The sequence below is a fragment of the Littorina saxatilis genome, linkage group LG15 (assembly GCF_037325665.1).
Source record: "Littorina saxatilis isolate snail1 linkage group LG15, US_GU_Lsax_2.0, whole genome shotgun sequence".
Lineage (NCBI taxonomy): Eukaryota > Metazoa > Mollusca > Gastropoda > Littorinimorpha > Littorinidae > Littorina > Littorina saxatilis.
The window spans coordinates 11,977,138-11,996,882 of NC_090259.1; the positions used below are offsets into that span (position 1 = coordinate 11,977,138).

Genomic DNA, 19,745 nt, shown 5'->3' on the forward strand with positions numbered 1-19,745 from the left:
AGCACTCGCGTGAACCCATAGGTGGTGGTATGAACCGTTCAGCTGAAGCTGTCTGCGACTGAAGTCAGTGCATTCGCACCCCAGCACTCGCGTGAACCCATAGCAGTATCATGGGTCGCGTTTGATTGGCTGTTGATCTCCGACGATTATTGCCGAGGCTTAATTATTCACCGATGGTTGTTTTGATTGGCTCCCGATCTCCAAACACCGTAGCATCATGGCGTCTGGATTCCATATTGTTTTGTCGGCTGTGGAAGCTCTTACGATCGACGACCAAAGTGTGAAAAACAAGTGGAAAGCCAACTGGCTGTCAGAAGAAGTGACTGTCACTATCAACAAGAAAGAAAGGCGCCAGCTCATTGGCGACAGTATCGCCAAAATATCCATTCCCGGTCAGGCCGTGTGCACGTGGTGCGACAACGGCCACTGCGTGGTGAAATACGGACTTGGTGGAAAAAAGGTGTTGGTTCGTCACATTGAAAGCAAGAAGCACAGAGGGCTCTTGGAAGCACGTCTCTCTCTCTCTCTCTCTCTCTCTCTCTCTCTCTCTCTCTCTCTCTCTCTCTTTCCCTCCATCCTGTCTGCGCTGAGCCGATGACCCGCAGTTGCTGGTAGGCCTGAATAAGGAAAATTAACACCTCAACTCAAGGCAAAACAACCGATTTATAGATTAGATTACCTTTTTTGAGTCACTTGAGAAAAAGTGACTCTATGTAATCGGTCAGTGTTAGTCTGTCCGGCCGGCCGTCCGTAGACACCACCTTAACGTTGGACTTTTCTCGGAAACTATCAAAGCGATCGGGCTCATATTTTGTTTAGTCGTGACCTCCAATGACCTCTACACTTTAACGATGGTTTCGTTGACCTTTGACCTTTTTCAAGGTCACAGGTCAGCGTCAAAGGAAAAATTAGACATTTTATATCTTTGACAAAGTTCATCGGATGTGATTGAAACTTTGTAGGATTATTCTTTACATCAAAGTATTTACATCTGTAGCCTTTTACGAACGTTATCAGAAAAACAAGGGAGATAACTAGCCTTTTCTGTTCGGCAACACACAACTTAACGTTGGGCTTTTCTCGGAAACTATAAAAGTGACCGGGCTCAAATTTTATGTGAACGTGACTCCCAGTGACCTCTACACTTTGACGTCTGCTTTGGTGACCTTTGACCTTTTTCAAGGTCACAGGTATGTCTTGAAGGAAAAAAATTGAAATATCATATCTCTGAAACTATTCATCGGATTTGATTCAAACTTTATAGGATTATTCTTTACATCAAATTATTTACATCTGTATTGTGTTGTGAATAGCAATTTCTTCCTGTCCATCTGATGCCTCATATAATATTCAGAACTGCGAAAGTGACTCGATCGAGCGTTTGCTCTTCTTGTTTTTTTTGGGGGGGGGGGGGGGTGGGGGGGGGGGGGGGGGGGGGGGGGGAGAGGAGGTGCACTCTGTTCAGACATTGTAGCAGCTTTGATGAGTTATCTTGATTGCTTTTTGGCTCACGTAAGTGTAGCCTATGCGATCGTAACTTTGTCTGTCTGTGCGTATGTATGTCTGTGGTAGAAACTTTAACATTTGAAGACGTCACATTATGGCGTAAGAGGGTTAGACGTCACGCGAAGGAAGTCTCGGTCATTGTCATTTTGAGCGAGCCGAGACTAGTTGGCAGTCGTGTCCCTGTAAGTTACAGGCTACATGCAGACAGACAGATCTAGATCTATAGTGTCTCGCTTTCTTGCACAGTGTCACCTATGCTTACTGTGTGTGTGTGTATGTGTGACGGAGTGATTGAGTTTGTGTTACTGTTTGTCGATTTCTTACGTGAGCCTTGAAGGCTTCGCCTCTTGTTTTCTACATTGTCATTATCATGTGATTACAGGCACCTGTGGATGTGAAGCAAAATGTTTTGTTTAAAATGCTAAAACATATTATTCTTGTGGTTTTTATAGCTTTTTAAAAAGGCATGATCTATTTTTTTGCTATCAGGAGAGGCCCCAAAATGGCCTTTATAATTCTAAAATTCATTTTCCGTCAGGGGGGCTTCGCCCCCCTGAACCCCCCACCGGGGCGTTGCCCCTGGACCCCACCAGGGGCCTGAGCGGCCCCTGGACCCCGGCTTAGTTTCCTACTTTTTGAACGTTTGCTGGTCTCATGCCTGAGATTTATGCAGGTGTTAAAATGGGCTGAGAGCGTCCTTGAATTAAAGGTGAAACCCAGAAAAACAGATAGACTGCTAGGGTTCCTTCTTCTTCTTCAGCGTTCCAGAATTTTCTGGTTACGTGTGAGCTCGTTTGCCCATTTGGGTTCCCCACACTATACTCTGAGAGCATAGTCAGCTTCACTCCGCTTTCGTTGAGTAGGCATGATGGGTATTTTCGTGTTTCCATAACCCACCGAAATCCGACATGGATTACAGGATCTTTTCCGTGCGCACTTGGTCTTGTGCTTGCGTGTACACACGAAGGGGGGTTAAGTCACTAAGCAGGTCTGCACATAAGTTGACCTGGGAGATCGGAAAAATCTCCACTCTTAACCCACCAGGCGGCAGCGACCGGGATTCGAACTGACGACCTCCCGATTAGAAGGCCGACGTCTTACCACCACGCCACTGCGCCCGTCCAAAATCCAGAATAAAAAAACCAAGAAAGGTCAATTTATGGAACCTTTAGTTTTAGACAAAACAAAACCAAATACCAACAGCCGTGCTGCTTGCTGTGCGGGGTGGTAAGTTTCTGTTGAATAAAATTCATAACGGACACTTCTTTCAATCTTCTAAATTAATTATGCAAAAAAATCCCACTGAGTACAGAATTCAGCCAAGCGATTGATTTTTGGTATGTGTCCGTGTAGAAGAATACTCTTATTCCATGTGAAAGCTTAGACTTATCTGTTGGGTTAATCATGGCGGTGTACGCAGGAAGGATGATCATCAGTAACTGAGTTGAGAGTTAATTAATTTATACCCCGGTAGTTGCAAGTCACAAGGATGCTAGTTGCTACATCATTTACTCTGTTTGGCAAAAGTTTCTCTTTTGTGCAGCAGAATATGAAGTAATTTGTTCTGATCATCATGTAGAATGAGTTTCTCATAGTGCTAGAAAGAGTTCATGGCAGTGATGCCAGAATAAATCTTAATGACAAAATCTATGTGAAAACTGTTTTCAGAGGACGAGAGGTCAAGCAGACCTTCCTCAAGGTCGGCGCGTGAGGTGGATCGGCCAAGGTCAAGGGCAGAGTATGATCGGGACCGTGAGGGATACAAGGAGGCCTACAGAGGGGGAGGTAAGTTTACGTCAAATTTTGCAAGTTGTAGGCACTTTTGTGAGCATGCTTTGAAACATTAGACAAGAAGCAACATTTTGTAAAATTGTAAGTTCAACACAGAACTATACACAGAAATAGAGCGTTTTCATAATTTGTCATCATTCATCACAGCAGAAAGAAGTTTTCAGAGCAGCTGGTTTAATTTTAAACTGATAAGGGGGGGGGGGGGGGGGTCTTCTGTGTTAGTCTCTGGAATTGGAAGAATGGGTCGGGGAGCTTGTTCTTTTGTTCTTGAAACCCCTTTCAAGACTTCTTTGACAAGCTGCAAATATTTCTATTCCCAAATTGTATATTTTGATTCTTGATTATTTTAAGTGAATGCTTTCTGTGTGGTTCCAAGTTTGATGTGAGAAAACAGGTGATTGCAATTTATCAGCAGGCTATGGCTACGAAGGTTACGGCCCTGAGTACTACTACGATGATCGTGAGCGATTCTACCGTTACTACCGAGATTCTCGCTATCGTCGTGGTTACGCTGAGGAGATGGGCCAGTATGGTGGACCTGCAGGACCCCAACAACAACAGTACGATAGCAGGTAGGTTGCACATTTCACTACGTTTTGTTTGTGTGTTGTTTTGGCTTTTAGGTTTTAGGTGGTATTGCAGTTTTGTCAGAAAGTTTACTAGCGTTAACAGTTGTCAGCAGACCGATTTAACCTTTCATGTGTTTTCTATGAGCTGATTGTACTGAAAATGTCATGAGTGAATCCTAATTTGAAATATTTGAATAGCTTTGCTACGATTTGAGTAGACTAACGGTCTAACAGTTAGCAGTTATAAATCAATGACTTTGAAATATTTTAATAGCTTTGCTACTATTTGAGTAGACTTACAGTAACGGTTTGCAGTTATAAATCAATGACTTTTTCAAGTGATTAGGCATCTTTGCCTAGGATTTGTGTTAACCAGTACATGATTTCCAAGTACATAGTTTGATTGTTGGACGTTTTGCTGTCATTAGTGCTGGTGTGGTGGTGATGGTAATGCATTCTGATGAAAGTGCTGTAGGAATTAGTTGCTGGCTTTTCCTTTCTTTGTGTGCTCCCATCAAATTGTGTGCACAATAACACAGCTGGCCAATATTTCAATGATTTTAATTCGTAGATAATAAGTAAAACTTAGATACCATTATTCTCGCTTATTGCTGTTTGTTTATATCAAGAAAAGAAGCAACGGTTAACATGTGACTACCCTGGAATGACTCGGAGAGGTTCATAAAATACTTCATATGGCTTATTTTAGCAACGAAGAGCCAACTGTCCTCATAAACCGTATTTGATAATTGTTTGTGCTCATATGTAAGAGAAACATGTCACTGGGCAATTAACTGCTAAGGCAGCATGTGTATGATTATCTGAGGAGCACAACATGTATTTACAGTTGTAACAAGCCATTAACTTTTGTGAAAGATATTTGTATGCCTAACACAGTTGTATACAATTAAAAACATTTGTTTTATGTGTAATAGTGTATAACAATGTAAACATAATGTTAAGGTAATCAAGAAATAGATTCTTCACAAACATAATGATAAAGATATGCTTGCCTGCAATGCACACAACCCTTGGTTTTGGACATGTACTCGTTATCCTCACTCAACCAATAAGTGTTTTTGTCCTGAGTGTCCACAACCCTGCCACACTCACACACACCCTGCTCTCTTAATCCAGGTTATTTGACCCCACACACACACACTTACACACACACCCTGCTCTCTTAATCCAGGTTATGTGACCTCCCCCCCCCCCCCCCACACACACACCCTGCTCTCTTAATCCAGGTTATGTGACCTCCCCCCCCACACACACACCCTGCTCTCTTAATCCAGGTTATTTGACCCCCCCACACACACACTTACACACACACACACACACCCTGCTCTCTTAATCCGGGTTATGTGACCTCCCCCCCCCCCCCCACACACACCCTGCTCTCTTAATCCAGGTTATTTGACCCCCCCACACACACTTACACACACACACACACACACACACACACACACACCCTGCTCTCTTAATCCGGGTTATGTGACCTCCCCCCCCCCCCCACACACACACCCTGCTCTCTTAATCCAGGTTATTTGACCCCACACACACACACTTACACACATACACACACACACACATACCCTGCTCTCTTAATCCAGGTTATTTGACCCCCCACACACACACACTTACACACACACACACACACACCCTGCTCTCTTAATCCAGGTTATTTGACCCCCCCCCCCCCCCCCCCACACACACACACACCCTGCTCTCTTAATCCAGGTTATTTGACCCCCCACACACACACACTTACACACACACACACACACACCCTGCTCTCTTAATCTAGGTTATTTGACACACACACACACACCCTGCTCTCTTAATCCAGGTTATTTGACCCCACACACACACACACACACTCCATCACACCCCTCCCTGCCCCAAGTTCCTTTCACAGAGGGAAGTCAAGCAGACCATCCTCGAGGTCAGCGTGTGAGGTGTAAGAAAGTTATGGCATTAGCAATGCTACATACTACTCTGAAACAGAACCGTGAATCCTGTACTCGTATTTTTCTAGGCGGCAGGACTCGATGCAAAAATATTATATTGTGTTGAATTTTACTTCCAGCTTTCAGCCAATACAGGGGAATAGTACAGACTTTACTCCGACAATTAGTCCACAGTGATTCAGTGAAAGTGATTGAGATGTACCGGCAGTTTAAATGAATTAGAAAAGTTGCTTCTGCTCATATGCCGTACTTTCGGGACTATAAGATGCAACTTCCTCAGCTTTGACCCCTGCGCCCTGTTGACGGGTAGCGCTTTTTCTATGACTAAAGAAGAGTACATTGTACACATGTACCAACATCACAAATTTTACAAAGGCACTCTGCTGGTAAGAGTACAGTCTAGCTTTGATCTAGCCACACAGCCAAGATCAAACAAAATTTAAACTCTGTGCTTTGGCTTTCGCCCAATACACCGGAAGCTCCGATTGTGTGGGTTTTTCTGTTTTACGGAAAAAGTGGGGGGGTTGCGACTTTTAGAACAAAGCGCCTTGTCGTCCCGAAAGTATGGTAGTCTTAACACGAAACTGACCGCATGCTGCAATTAACCGTGGCTCACCAGGTATGCAGGCTATTACGGACACCCTTTCCACCTTCCACCCCTGTCGCAACACCCTAACGAGGATCTTGATCGGTCAAGCGTGGGCAGTCATTCAAGGGGACAAACCCCTGCCCTCGATGAAGTGGATCCTAGGTGAGACAGCTGATAGCAAAACGTGGGAAGAGATTAGAAGTGGAAAATGAGGGTGATATTTTTTATATCGGGTCTTTTTTTTTTTTAGTGTGGTGTTTATGTATCAATGGGTGATATTTTTTTATATCTGGTCCGTCTTTTTAGTGTGCGTGTTTATGTATGGGGTGATATTTTTTATATCTGGTCTGTAAATGGGTGATAGTGTTTATCATATATTGTCCGTCCTTTTAGTCTGGTGTTAATGTATTGGGTGATATTTTTTATATCCGGTCTGTCATTTTTGTCTGGTGATACTGTGATTTTTGTTCAGCGCATGCCATGCCTATGAACAAGAGGGTAGTCTCTTTGTGGGAAGATGGGAGGTTCTGCATGCATTCAAGTTATTGAAAGTAGAACTTTCTGTGAGTAATGCTTTCTGGCTTTCTCTTAGGCAAAACAAAAAAAAAGTCTGTTTACGGTATCCCGACCGACCCTATTTTTTCGCGTGACCCTAGATTTTTTTTTGGGGGGCATTTGGGGGGGGAAAAAAAGTCTTTGTTTTTTGGCAAATAACTTTTTTTTGGGGGGGGGGGGAGGGGGGGGGAGGGGGGGGGGGGAATCCCGACCTACCGACCCTATTTTTTTGCCTATGTTACCGTAAACAGACTATTTTTTTTTTTTTGGGGGGGGGGCCTTAGTTTTGGTCTCAAGATGGATGTTGTCAGTGCATGACTTTAAGGCCTTTGCATCTGGCTTGAGTATGGGAAGTGAAAAATGATGGTAAGGTAAAGGAAAATATGATCAGGATGGCATTAACTGTGCTAATTATCACCTAGCTGTTGTTTACAATTACATAGTAAAGGTGGCGCATCATTAATATATATATATATATAAGTGTATCTGGCGCATTTGGGTCCTTTCAAAGGAAGGTGAGGGTGGGTGTGGGTGGGAGTGGGAGTGAATGAGTAGGAGTAAGCTATATTCTTACCATGGTTACAGATGTTAGGGTGTACATTACAGATCCTTTTCACTGCCAGTGATGTACATAATATTTAACTTCTTTTTATACTCAACCCTGCCCCATTACAGCCAGTTTCTTCCTTGTTTGCAAGCCTACTTTGATATTTTATCTCAAACAGAGCTCAAATGCAGATGTGTGTTTCCATCCTTTCCAAACTGGTTACCTTTCAGAGGTGTGGTGGTAGAGACGTTTCCTTTGTTGTTTTTCCCTCATTCCCTTTGCCTGTTTGTGTTGATTGGGATTTTTTTTATGGCTTTAGTTTTTCGTGGAAGGGATTATGTATGCACGAATATTTTGGGTTTGTATTCAGCTTGAGTTAGAAAAAATATTGATGCTTGCTTGTTTGCTTTCAGTTGAAATGTAGTTTTACTGTCTGTGAAATGCGTTTTTAGGTTTGATTCACGTTTCTAAGTTGATTGCATCAGATTTGTGGCACTGGCAGCTATGTTAATGTGAATTCTTTGTTTTTGTTTATAATTGATTCTTTATCTTTATTACTGGAATTGCTCATACTTTATCTTCAGTCAGGATGTTTAACTTCAGAGCACATTAAAATCAGAGCACCTGTTTGATATTCCTGTTTGGATCAGGTGTACATGTATGTGAATCCCAGAGCAAATTCTTTTCAAAGGCTGCATGATACGTGTAGTGAATTGGCAGGTGATGGTTTTGTAATTTGATTTCAACATTAAGCTTTTTGCATAGTATCAACATGTCATATATCTCATCACCGCTGCTTATGTAACCATTTTAAACAAGTAGCTTGTGATATATATATATATATGATATAATGCATGCGTTTTTGAGTCACTTGAGAAAAAGTGACTCTATGTAATCGGTCAGTGTTAGTCTGTCCGGCCGGCCGGCCGGCCGGCCGTCCGTCCGGCCGGCCGTCCGGCCGGCCGGCCGTCCGTAGACACCACCTTAACGTTGGACTTTTCTCGGAAACTATCAAAGCGATCCGGCTCATATTTTGTTTAGTCGTGACCTCCAATGACCTCTACACTTTAACGATGGTTTCGTTGACCTTTGACCTTTTTCAAGGTCACAGGTCAGCGTCAAAGGAAAAATTAGACATTTTATATCTTTGACAAAGTTCATCGGATGTGATTGAAACTTTGTAGGATTATTCTTTACATCAAAGTATTTACATCTGTAGCCTTTTACGAACGTTATCAGAAAAACAAGGGAGATAACTAGCCTTTTCTGTTCGGCAACACACAACTTAACGTTGGGCTTTTCTCGGAAACTATAAAAGTGACCGGGCTCAAATTTTATGTGAACGTGACTCCCAGTGACCTCTACACTTTGACGTCTGCTTTGGTGACCTTTGACCTTTTTCAAGGTCACAGGTATGTCTTGAAGGAAAAAAATTGAAATATCATATCTCTGAAACTATTCATCGGATTTGATTCAAACTTTATAGGATTATTCTTTACATCAAATTATTTACATCTGTATTGTGTTGTGAATAGCAATTTCTTCCTGTCCATCTGATGCCTCATATAATATTCAGAACTGCGAAAGTGACTCGATCGAGCGTTTGCTCTTCTTGTTTGTTTTTGTTGTTGCTTTCTTTACTCGTAATCATGAATCAGATTATACAAGACTGACTGTTCGATCATTTAAATGTAACCCAGAACATACTCACTCTAATACCATTGTACCCCAAACAACAGCCAAGCTGATTATTACGGCCGTACATCTCGACCGCCTAGCCGCACGGATGCAGACCGGGAGCGAGCAGACCCCTACAGACAAGCCGGCTATGGCAGCGGCTATGGCCCCGGCTATGGAGGCGGCTATGAGGGCTACGGGAGGGACTACTATGATGCCTATTACCAGCAGCAGTACCAGTACTACGGCTACCCTCAGTATGGAGAACAGCCGCAGCAAGAACAAGGAGGTTGGTAGTTTTTGTTGTTCATGATGATGATGATAATGACGACGATGTTGTACAAATGTTCGAAAGTTATGTACATAAGCTCAGAACAGTATAGAGACATAGTGCTTGCTGCTGCGTGAGCCAAGAAAACTTTCCCTCTTTATTTTTGCTGCGCTGGCCGCAAAACCCCTCCGCACGGAGGTGTTTCCAGACACATCGTACATAGGGGGAGAACCACAAAAAGCACTCTACTGCTGCAAAACAAAATCATGACTAAATCTTGACCGTGTCAAAGGATAGAGCATTTCAATGGCACTTTTTTTCTCTTTTTTTGTTAAACTGCTTTTTTAAAACTTTAAACCATAGCAAATAAACAATGGCGACTGCACGTGAGAGCGAACAACAAAGAGACCAAAAAGCACTGTACGCACGTTAAAATGGCGAACACGGAATGAATAACGGCAACGTTTTGACCTAAGGGTTTTCTTCAGGCACGAAAAGACAAGTACACACAAAAAAGAAGAAGAAAGATGATAGAACAGAAAAAAAAGGAGAATCACTGACAAAACAACTGCACTGCACAAACCAACAGATGACACAGACAGAGGATTAAGGGAAGCTACTCCAGGGAAAAAATATAATAAACAAACAAGGGAAGGAACCGTTAATAGGATTATCTACACCAATATGGTTGTGCATGGCACAAGTGAAAGATCCTTTGAATTTAATCATATGAAGAAAGAATCCTCATTGAACAAAGAAGTATGCCACAAAATATTTCTCCTTTATTCCACAGTTATTATCTCTCTCCAGCTTTTTGCAGTCTTTTTGTTAGTTAGCATCTATAACTGTGAAATAAGCTAAGATAAGATAAGAATACTTGTTCATAAGGCCAACAAAAAAAAATAGTCTGTTTACGGTAACCCGACCGACCCTATTTTTTTCGCGCGACCCTAGACTTTTTTTTGGCATTTGGGGAGGAAAAAAAAAAATCTGTTTTTTTTTGCAAAATAACGTAAAAATATGGTTTTTTGGGGGGAAAAAAATAAAAAATCCCGACCTACCGACCCTATTTTTTTGGCCTATGTTACCGTAAACAGACCTTTTTTTTTTTTTTTGCCTAAACATAGAAATCTGTCTTTTGGCACCACATTGCAATACTCATACATTGCATTACTCATAACACAAAGACAACAGTCAAAAGCATAATCATACATGAATACACTTTGAAGATCAACTTTTACATAAGCATTTAAATAAGGAGGAATAGAAACCAACTTGCATAGCTTTAACCAATGAAGATTTATTATATAGAACATTAATTGTAAGGCACTTAGAACTATATATATTAGGATTTGCGCCTTTATTATTATTATTATTAACATATTTTGAAACACTTCCCCTCAGCCACTACAGGCTATCAGTCGGGCCGCATGACGCCGCCCAAGTACCTGCTGCCTCACGTACGGGTCTGCTTTGGCCCTACCGGTCAGCTGGTGACCGTGCTGCCCACACGACCGGCGGAGGGTCAGCCCGCCAAGGTGGAGATTCACGACACGCAGCTGATGCTTCAGGACAGCGATGAGATGGAGGACCTCAAAGTCTTCCCTGGGCCCCTGGTCAGGTTAGTGTCAAACATTGGTCATTGCGTGATTGGTTGATTAAAACTTTTGTTTTGTTAATTGCAACAAAAGCGTCTAAATGACAGAGTTGGGTTAACCCCTTCACTACCCACCCCGTGCTAGGTACGTGGTCATTTTTGGTTTGTCGTATGCCCATAACCGTACCTAGTACGGGGGATTTGCATCAGCAACATTTCATGTTATATGAAGTCTTATTTCAGGACATTTCTGAAAACTAAATGGGAGGTAACCACTGTCCAAGCACTTGAAGGGGTTCTAAACACAGTTCTTTCCCATTGACCGTTCGGATAAGTTAGTACCACGTGGTGAAAACTTTGTTAGAAGTGTAGAACCGATCTATAGGATTCACAATGGCGGCCGAAAGTTGGACCTCAACTCGTAGACCTGTTTTGAAGCGATACAGTGTTCTGGAAGCTCTACAAGAAGTGATTTATGGATTACCACACAGAAGAATACTTTTATGGGCTGTAATGTGAGTACCTGATGTTTGACACCAGTTTTAGCAGTGTTTTGTGTGGTTTTACGTGCTGCAATGTGTGTGTGTAAGTCCGGAAACTAATTTTTGACAAAAATGGTCATTATATCAATGTTTACTATAACAATCACAAACAAAGTCCAATGATCATGTCATCCTATAATAGCCAAGGGTATAAGCAAAACACATGCCAAAGATCTAAGAGATATCTCAATAAATGATCGAGCAGTGAACAGATTAGTGAACCTATCGAAGAAAGCGAAATTTTGCCCTGGCACACAGCAATACCAAAATGCTGTTATACTGTGGCAGTGAAGGGGTTAAGCATGATTTCTTCACATGTCGTTATATACCATCGTTTCACAAACAGAATCTATAAAATGATAACCATAATGCTTATCAACATTTTCTACTGAAAATAAACAATGACAGAGTTGACATGAACTGATTCCACTTTAGCTTCAAGGAATTGGTTCCGTATCTTCAGGACAACCCACAAAAAGGTGGGGATTGATTCACAATATGAACATTATGCTTCAAGGTAGCTGGGAAATAAAAGAATTGAAAACTTCACACATTTTTACTAATATCTAGTGATATGGGAATGATACCGAGTTACAAACTGATGGGTCAGGGAGGGAGGAAAATAGTTTGTTAATGTTCTTGCTTCAGGTTTCTTCTTGCAAGGGCATGGCAGGAGTATAAGTTATTTTTTTTTTATCTGTAAACAGTAATAACCTTAACTCTTACCAGTTCGCTCCCTTGCCCATCGTAAGCAAGCTTACGATGCCCCCCCTGTAGTTTTCCACTGACCAATTTATTTATTTTTTTTTTTTTTTTACATTGGATGGGTCGGACAGTGGATAAACTCATATTTAAGACACACTTTATGACTGAAACAAGCTGGGTTTTTGTTATAAGTTAGTTATAGAAATGCATTATTAGGCCCCCCCCCAAAAAAAGTCTGTTAACGGTAACATAGGCCAAAAAAATAGGGTCGGTAGGTCGGGACTTTTTTTTATTTTTTTATTTTATTTCCCCAAAACATATTTTTAAGTTATTTTGCCAAAAAACAAAGCCATTTTTTTTTTGTCAAAATTTTTTTTTTTAATTTTTTTTAAATTTTTTTTTTTTTTTTTTTTATTTTTTTTTTTAACAAATGCCAAACAAAAGTCTAGGGTCGCGCGAAAAAATAGGGTCAGTCAGGATACCGTAAACAGAATATTTTTTTTGGGGGGGGCCTTAGGCATGAAACATCCAACTTTGAAATTTGGGTGGGGGTATTCAGGTGACAATAACTTTTTTGTTTATCAGCAAAACTCTATAAAACTTTGCTATGTTATGTAAAATGAATGCCCAAACAGACTAGTTAGCAGCATATCTAAAATAAACTGAACACAAAAAAAATTTCTTCTTTGTGTTTGTCACGTGTTCCAAAAAATGGGCGTACAAATTTCAACAAAAATCATGTTGTCACCCCCATAAAAAATTTTAGCTTTAAAGATAGCACAATTCTCTTTGCAAATATGAAAAGCTTATTCATTTTCCTTTCATTTGATATATAACTTTCTATATTTCATTTAGAATATGACCCCAGATAGCCACTCGGCAAGTAGGCACCAACAGCACTGTAAAATATGCCCTAAAACCCCCGAACTGGTAAGAGTTAATCAAATCAGGCAGAGTGCTAGTTGAAGATCTCAGAAAGAAACAGACATGTACGCTCTAGATGTTTTGTTGCACATGTCGTATGCATTTAGAGAGCATGTCGTAAGAGGCGACTAACGGATTCTGTTTCTCCTTTTACCCTTGTTAAGTGTTTCTTGTATAGAATATAGTCAATGTTTGTAAAGATTTTAGTCAAGCAGTATTTAAGAAATGTTAAGTCCTTTGTGCTGGAAACTTGCATTCTCCCAGTAAGGTAATATATTGTACTACGTTGCAAGCTCCTGGAGCAATTTTTTGATTAGTGCTTTTGTGAACAAGAAACAATTAACAAGTGGCTCTATCCCATCTTCCCCTTTCCCCGTCGTGATATAACCTTGAACGGTTGAAAACGACGTTAAACACCAAATAAAGAAAGAATTTAGAGTGCTTATTTCCCTTTGTTTCTCAGATCTGTAAACAGTTACATTTTTGAAGTGACCACAACCAACCCGCTGCGTGTTTCATCACTGTATCTGACTTACTTCCCTTTGTTTCTCAGATCTGTAAATAGAGTGTACATTTTTACAGCAACTCGAACCCTCTCCAGTGCTTGCTTCATCACTGTATCTGACTTACTTCCCTTTGTTTCTCAGATCTGTAAATAGAGTATACATTTTTACAGCAACCTGAACCCTCTCCAGTGCATGCTTCATCACTGTATCTGACTTACTTCCCTTTGTTTCTCAGATCTGTAAATAGAGTGTACATTTTTACAGCAACCCGAACCCTCTCCACTGCATGCTTCAACACTGTATCCGACTTACTTCCCTTTGTTTCTCAGATCTGTAAATAGAGTGTACATTTTTACAGCAACTCAAACCCTCTCCACTGCATGCTTCATCACTGTATCTGACTTACTTCCCTTTGTTTCTCAGATCTGTAAATAGAGTGTACATTTTTACAGCAACTCGAACCCTCTCCACTGCATGCTTCATCACTGTATCTGACTTTCTCTCCAAGGAATGAGACACACAAGAACGACGTGCTGATGTACTGTCAGAAGATGGCCAAGGAGTGTTCAGAGGACGTCGACATGCTGGACCGAGAGTCTGCAGAACTTATCTGGAGACTCCTGGAGCTGCTCCTCAAGCAGAACGGGGTCAGTGTCTGCAGCTCATTTGCTAGAAGTGTTGCTGTTGTTTAGGACATGTACAATGTTTTGCGTTGAAGTGGTGTGGCATTTCATAAAGATGTAAGGTTGTTGGGTTTGTCAACTTAAAAAATGGCAAGACGTACCGTATTTGACGGACTACAAGCCGCGACTTTTTTTCAAAATAAAATCGCATTGCGGCTTATAAAAAGATGCGGCTAAAACGTTACCTAAACTTGAATAGCATTCACCTATTGGAAGTCGCCGCGGATTTTCATTTCGCTCGATTAGCGATTACCGGTACTTTATTAGCTCTCTACTCAAGACTCGGCGCTTTTCTCTTTTTTTTTCGCGAATCTTCGTTTGTCAACAAGTCATCGTGACAAGATAGCGTACAGAGAAACACCGGATGTATCAGGATCTCGCGATAGTTGGAGGAGCGAGAGCCGCCATGTTGTGTTTTCGTCTGCTCGAAATGTGCTCAAAAGTCGTAAATCATCCCAAAAAAGCTTATTCCGGGCAGGACTACATGTGTGTGTTTGTTACAAATTGTGTGTGTGATTTTTTTCTTCAAACTTTTTCACTTTTCTTCTTTGTTTCACTTGTTTATTCTCGGAGCCGATTTCGCCAAATACCGTACTTTTGTTTGCCTGGTTGTTTTGATTGATTGACACGATCTGATTATATTTTTTTCGACGGCGGCTAATACAGTGACGCGGCCTATACGTGGCTCGTCCCAATTTTTTTGTTAAAAGTCGGGGGTGCGGCTTATAAAACGGTGCGTCTTGTAATCCGTCAAATACGGTACACACATACATGCCGAAACACTAAACACAGCTGACATGATAGCTACCCAGAGAACGACCCATGCCGAAACACAGCTGACATGATAGCTACCCAGAGAACGACCTATGCCGAAACACTAAACACAGCTGACATGATAGCTACCCAGAGAACGACCCATGCCAGTAAGTAAAACAATTAGGGGCATGTTCCCGAGTAGACGTGGTGTGGAACAAAGAGGCGATAATTAATTGCACAGTGGTACCTGTGATAAAAGGACTGGGTGGCCGAGTGGTAACTGGGTGGCCGAGTGGTAACTGGGTGGCCGAGTGGTAACTGGGTGGCCGAGTGGTAACTGGGTGGCCGAGTGGTAACTGGGTGGCTGAGTGGTAACTGGGTGGCCGAGTGGTAACGCACTTGCGCTCGGAAGCGAGAGGTTGCGAGTTCGACCCTGGGTCAGGGCGTTAGCAATTTTCTCCCCCCTTTCCTAACCTAGGTGGTGGGTTCAAGTGCTAGTCTTTCGGATGAGACGAAAAACCGAGGTCCCTTCGTGTACACTACATTGGGGTGTGCACGTTAAAGATCCCACGATTGACAAAAGGGTCTTTCCTGGCAAAATTGTATAGGCATAGATAAAAATGTCCACCAAAATACCCGTGTGACTTGGAATGATAGGCCGTGAAAAGTAGGATATGCGCCGAAATGGCTGCGATCTGTTGGTCAATGTGAATGCGTGATGTATTGTGTAAAAAAAATTCCATCTCACACGGCATAAATAAATCCCTGCGCCTTGAATATGTGCGCAATATAAATTGCATAAAATAAAAAATAAAAAATAAAAATAAAAATAAAAAAATAAAAATCCCTGCGCTTAGAACTGTACCCACAGAATACGCGCGATATAAGCCTCATATTGATTGATTGAAGTGTCCCTACAGTGCAGGTGGTCTGTCGTGACAGGTATGGTTTAGTCGAATTAATAGTTAAAGGGAAAATAGGTGTCTTTTCATGGGAGGTGTCCTCTCATTGGGGGTCCCCACATTGCACGTACCACGGTAGTAGGTCATTTTCCTATATGTGCGAACGGTGTGAACATTTTGTTCTTTTCCCTGCTAAAAATGGTTAACGTTTTTGTGTGTGCTGTTATTTTGTTCTGTGTGTGCGTGTGCGTGTGTGTGTGCGTGTGTAAATGCATGCAATTAGTGTTCTTTCAGCAAGAGGGTATCACTATCAGATAGACAAGAAAAGTAGTCAAACCCTGCAAACTTAACATCATTCCTTTCCACTTCTTTCTTCAGACAATCATTGGCACAGACATAGCAGACCTGCTGCTAGCAGGTCACGAACCATCAACTCAAGAGTATGCCGTCAGCGGACCACGAATCGTTCAGAGCACCGGTCAAAGCTCTGACCCCCTCAACACGCCAGACAAAGAGGATTCTCGCTCGTCAAGTCCAGCTGTGCGCATATCTACAGATCGCACGGTCATCTCGGCCGCCCAGCAACTGGAGGAGTCCACTGACCGCTTCAGAAACTTGCTGCTGTATGGGAGAAAGAAAGTTAGTATCAGAGCTTCATTAATTGTGGACATTGTACCTGTTTGCAGTAACAAAAAATGCCAAACTAAAAAAAATGTCAACGCTTAACCCTTTACCACTTGACCCAAAGCCAAGCTATCCTTATCTGATTCCTGGACGATTTGGAAAAATCACAGTTCAAGATCGGTTGATCGCATCAAAATACATAGAAGAATATAGTTTATACAAACTCTGATCGCACATTGTTGGTCTAACCACCAAAGTAAACCGGAAGTACGTCACCGTTCTTTAGTTCTACATCCGTTTGATCGCGAAAGTGAAAGTGCGCGCAAGGTGTGTATCGGGCGATTTCGGGCGATTCAGGGAACGCATAAGGCACTTTCTCCGGGCGGTTTCGGGCGATTCAAGTGGTAAAGGGTTAAACACTGGAACCCCCCTTTGTTCAAATAATACAGTTGCAGCTAACAATTTTGTCGCTGATTTCAAACAGAGCCAAGGTCAATTAATTAGTGCAAGAGATGAATCATATTTTTGTTTCGTTGCATTGCAAAGCAATCAAGTGCAACTGAAGAGCTATCATCAAAATCATCAAAGCAAAGTTAAACTGTCAGTAGCTAATCATCTGCAAAATAAATTCCTTTGTCAAACTTTGCATTCTTTGGTTTGTAACAGGAAGCACTGGACTGGGCAATGAAGCGGAACCTATGGGGTCATGCCCTGTTCCTTGCCAGCAAGATGGATAACCGCACCCACGCCAGCGTCATGACACGCTTTGCGAACACGGCGATGCGGATGAACGACCCGCTGCAGACACTGTATCAGCTGATGTCGGGACGACAGCCTGCCTCTGTCACTGTGAGTGGATGTGTGTGTGTGTGTGTGTGTGTGTTGTGTATGTATGTGTGTGTGTGTGTGTGTGTGTGTGTGTGTGTTACTGCCCTACATGCCAATTGGCATAACGGGCAGTAAGTAAGTTAGTGAGTGTGTGTGTGTTTGTATGTGTTTTTCTGTATTCATGTCGGTTTGTGTTTTTAGGGATTTGTTATTCATCTTTAAATCATTGGTAAAACTCATGTGAACTTTGATATTATAGTACAGTCAAACTTGTATATAACGATCTCAAGAGACAAACCAAACGTGGGTGTTACAGACAGGTGGGTACTATGGAAAGGTCAACTCATATGGGAAACACTCTTCGGGGATCTTTCGGGATGTTCTAAATGAACAGGTGGTTGTTTTTGAGAGGTAGTCACCAGGGCAGGTTAGATTGTACCGTCACATTTGTTCTTTCTTTTGTGTATGTAGATCATCTGTTCCTGGCAAGGAGTTGCTCAAACTGAGCAATTTATTACACAAGAGAATCGCTTTGTTCTATTTTAGTGATAGCATACACTTTTAGAATTTAACAACATGTATTCAGTGAAATGGATTAAGGGTCATTGGTTTGATTTGTTTAGGGCGGGGAAATAGCTCAGTCGGAAGCAGCGCTGGCTTCCAAACCAGTTGTCGCTATCGGCGTGGGTTTAATCTCGGTCGGCTATTGATTTATTTCTCAAAGTCCACTTTGTGCAGACTCTCCTCGGTGTCCGAACACCCCTTGTGTGCACGCATGCGCATGATAAAGAACCCAAGTTCACAGCGAAAGTCTCAGGGCTTGGAAACATGATTACATGCACGCAGGAAAAAAAACTAAAAAAGGGGTAGCGCCATATACTGTATAGCAGCTCGCTTTCTCCAGGGAAAAAGCAGCCGAATTTCCATGAGGGTAACCTCACAGGACTATATGAATCTTATCTTATCTTTTCTTGCTTGTTACAGAACGTGGTGGACGAGCGATGGGGAGACTGGCGTCCACACCTAGCCATGATCCTGGCCAACCACTCTGCTCGACCAGAGCTGGACAAGAAGAGCATCATAGCTCTGGGTGATACGCTGGGTAAGGGCAACAGCTTTGGATGCTTAGTCTTTCATTGTGTTCTTATTCATTTGTGACCCTCCACCACGGAATGAGTCGCATGTCACCTTTGCATGATTTTCATATTTTTACATTTTTTTAAAGAGTTGTTTATGCTCTATCCAGTGGTGAAAACCGTTTTAGAAAAGAGCGAAAACTGTTTGAGTTATAAGCCTGTGACTAAGGTGACCCTCATACTGTTACCAGACACTCCCCGGACTTTTATTAAGCCTAGCGCAGAACCGCGCGAGGTGACATGCGACTCATTTCGTGGTGGAGGGTCACATTTCTGTGTTGTTATTTGGAGAGCAGAAGAATTGTTAATGATGAATACAATCTTATGAGGATATTTTTGTTTGTTTACCCATTCCTCCGTCTTTTGCCTGTCTGTCTGTATTTTTGGTTTGCCTGTGTGTGTGTGTGTGTGTGTGTGTGTCTGTCTGCCTGTCTGTCTGTCTGTCTGTCTGTCTGTCTGTCTGTCTGTTCCCCCTCTCCCCCTCTCTCTTTTCTCTTTCCCCCTCCCTCTCTTTTCTTTCTCTCTCCCTCTTTTTCTCTCTTTCCCCTCTCCCACCTGTCTCTCTGAGAAATAGTTGCAGTTCATCATGAACACTCATGTGTCTGTCTGTCTGTCTGTCTGTCTGTTCCCCCTCTCCCCCTCTCTCTTTTCTCTTTCCCCCTCCCTCTCTTTTCTTTCTCTCTCCCTCTTTTTCTCTCTTTCCCCTCTCCCACCTCTCTCTCTGAGAAATAGTTGTAGTTCATCATGAACACTCATGTTGTCACCTCACATTACCCACACTCATGTTGTCACCTCACATTACCCACAGCTCACGTTGTCACCTCACATTACCCACACTCTTGTTGTCACCTCACATTACCCACACACATGTTGTCACCTCACATTACCCACAGCTCATGTTGTCACCTCACATTACCCACAGCTCATGTTGTCACCTCACATTACCCACACTCATGTTGTCACCTCACATTACCCACAGCTCACGTTGTCACCTCACATTACCCACACTCATGTTGTCACCTCACATTACCCACAGCTCATGTTGTCACCTCACATTACCCACAGCT

The 19,745-nt window shown here is 42.2% G+C and overlaps 1 protein-coding gene across 5 annotated transcripts in view; it reads left to right on the forward strand.

Annotated features, from left to right (window-relative positions):
• Window positions 1-19,745, forward strand: part of LOC138948558 (protein transport protein Sec16A-like) — a 58,460-nt gene that overhangs the window by 8,712 nt on the left and 30,003 nt on the right. For 3 of the 5 annotated variants that reach the window (XM_070320112.1, XM_070320114.1, XM_070320117.1), the window contains exons 4-12: window positions 3,175-3,291; window positions 3,710-3,869; window positions 6,456-6,587; window positions 9,267-9,493; window positions 10,880-11,096; window positions 14,258-14,396; window positions 16,469-16,729; window positions 17,381-17,563; window positions 18,527-18,644. In XM_070320112.1, coding sequence (XP_070176213.1) covers window positions 3,175-3,291; window positions 3,710-3,869; window positions 6,456-6,587; window positions 9,267-9,493; window positions 10,880-11,096; window positions 14,258-14,396; window positions 16,469-16,729; window positions 17,381-17,563; window positions 18,527-18,644 — 1,554 coding nt within the window. The remainder of the gene's footprint in view (window positions 1-3,174; window positions 3,292-3,709; window positions 3,870-6,455; window positions 6,588-9,266; window positions 9,494-10,879; window positions 11,097-14,257; window positions 14,397-16,468; window positions 16,730-17,380; window positions 17,564-18,526; window positions 18,645-19,745) is intronic. The other 2 variants (XM_070320113.1, XM_070320116.1) reach the window with 2 other exon arrangements.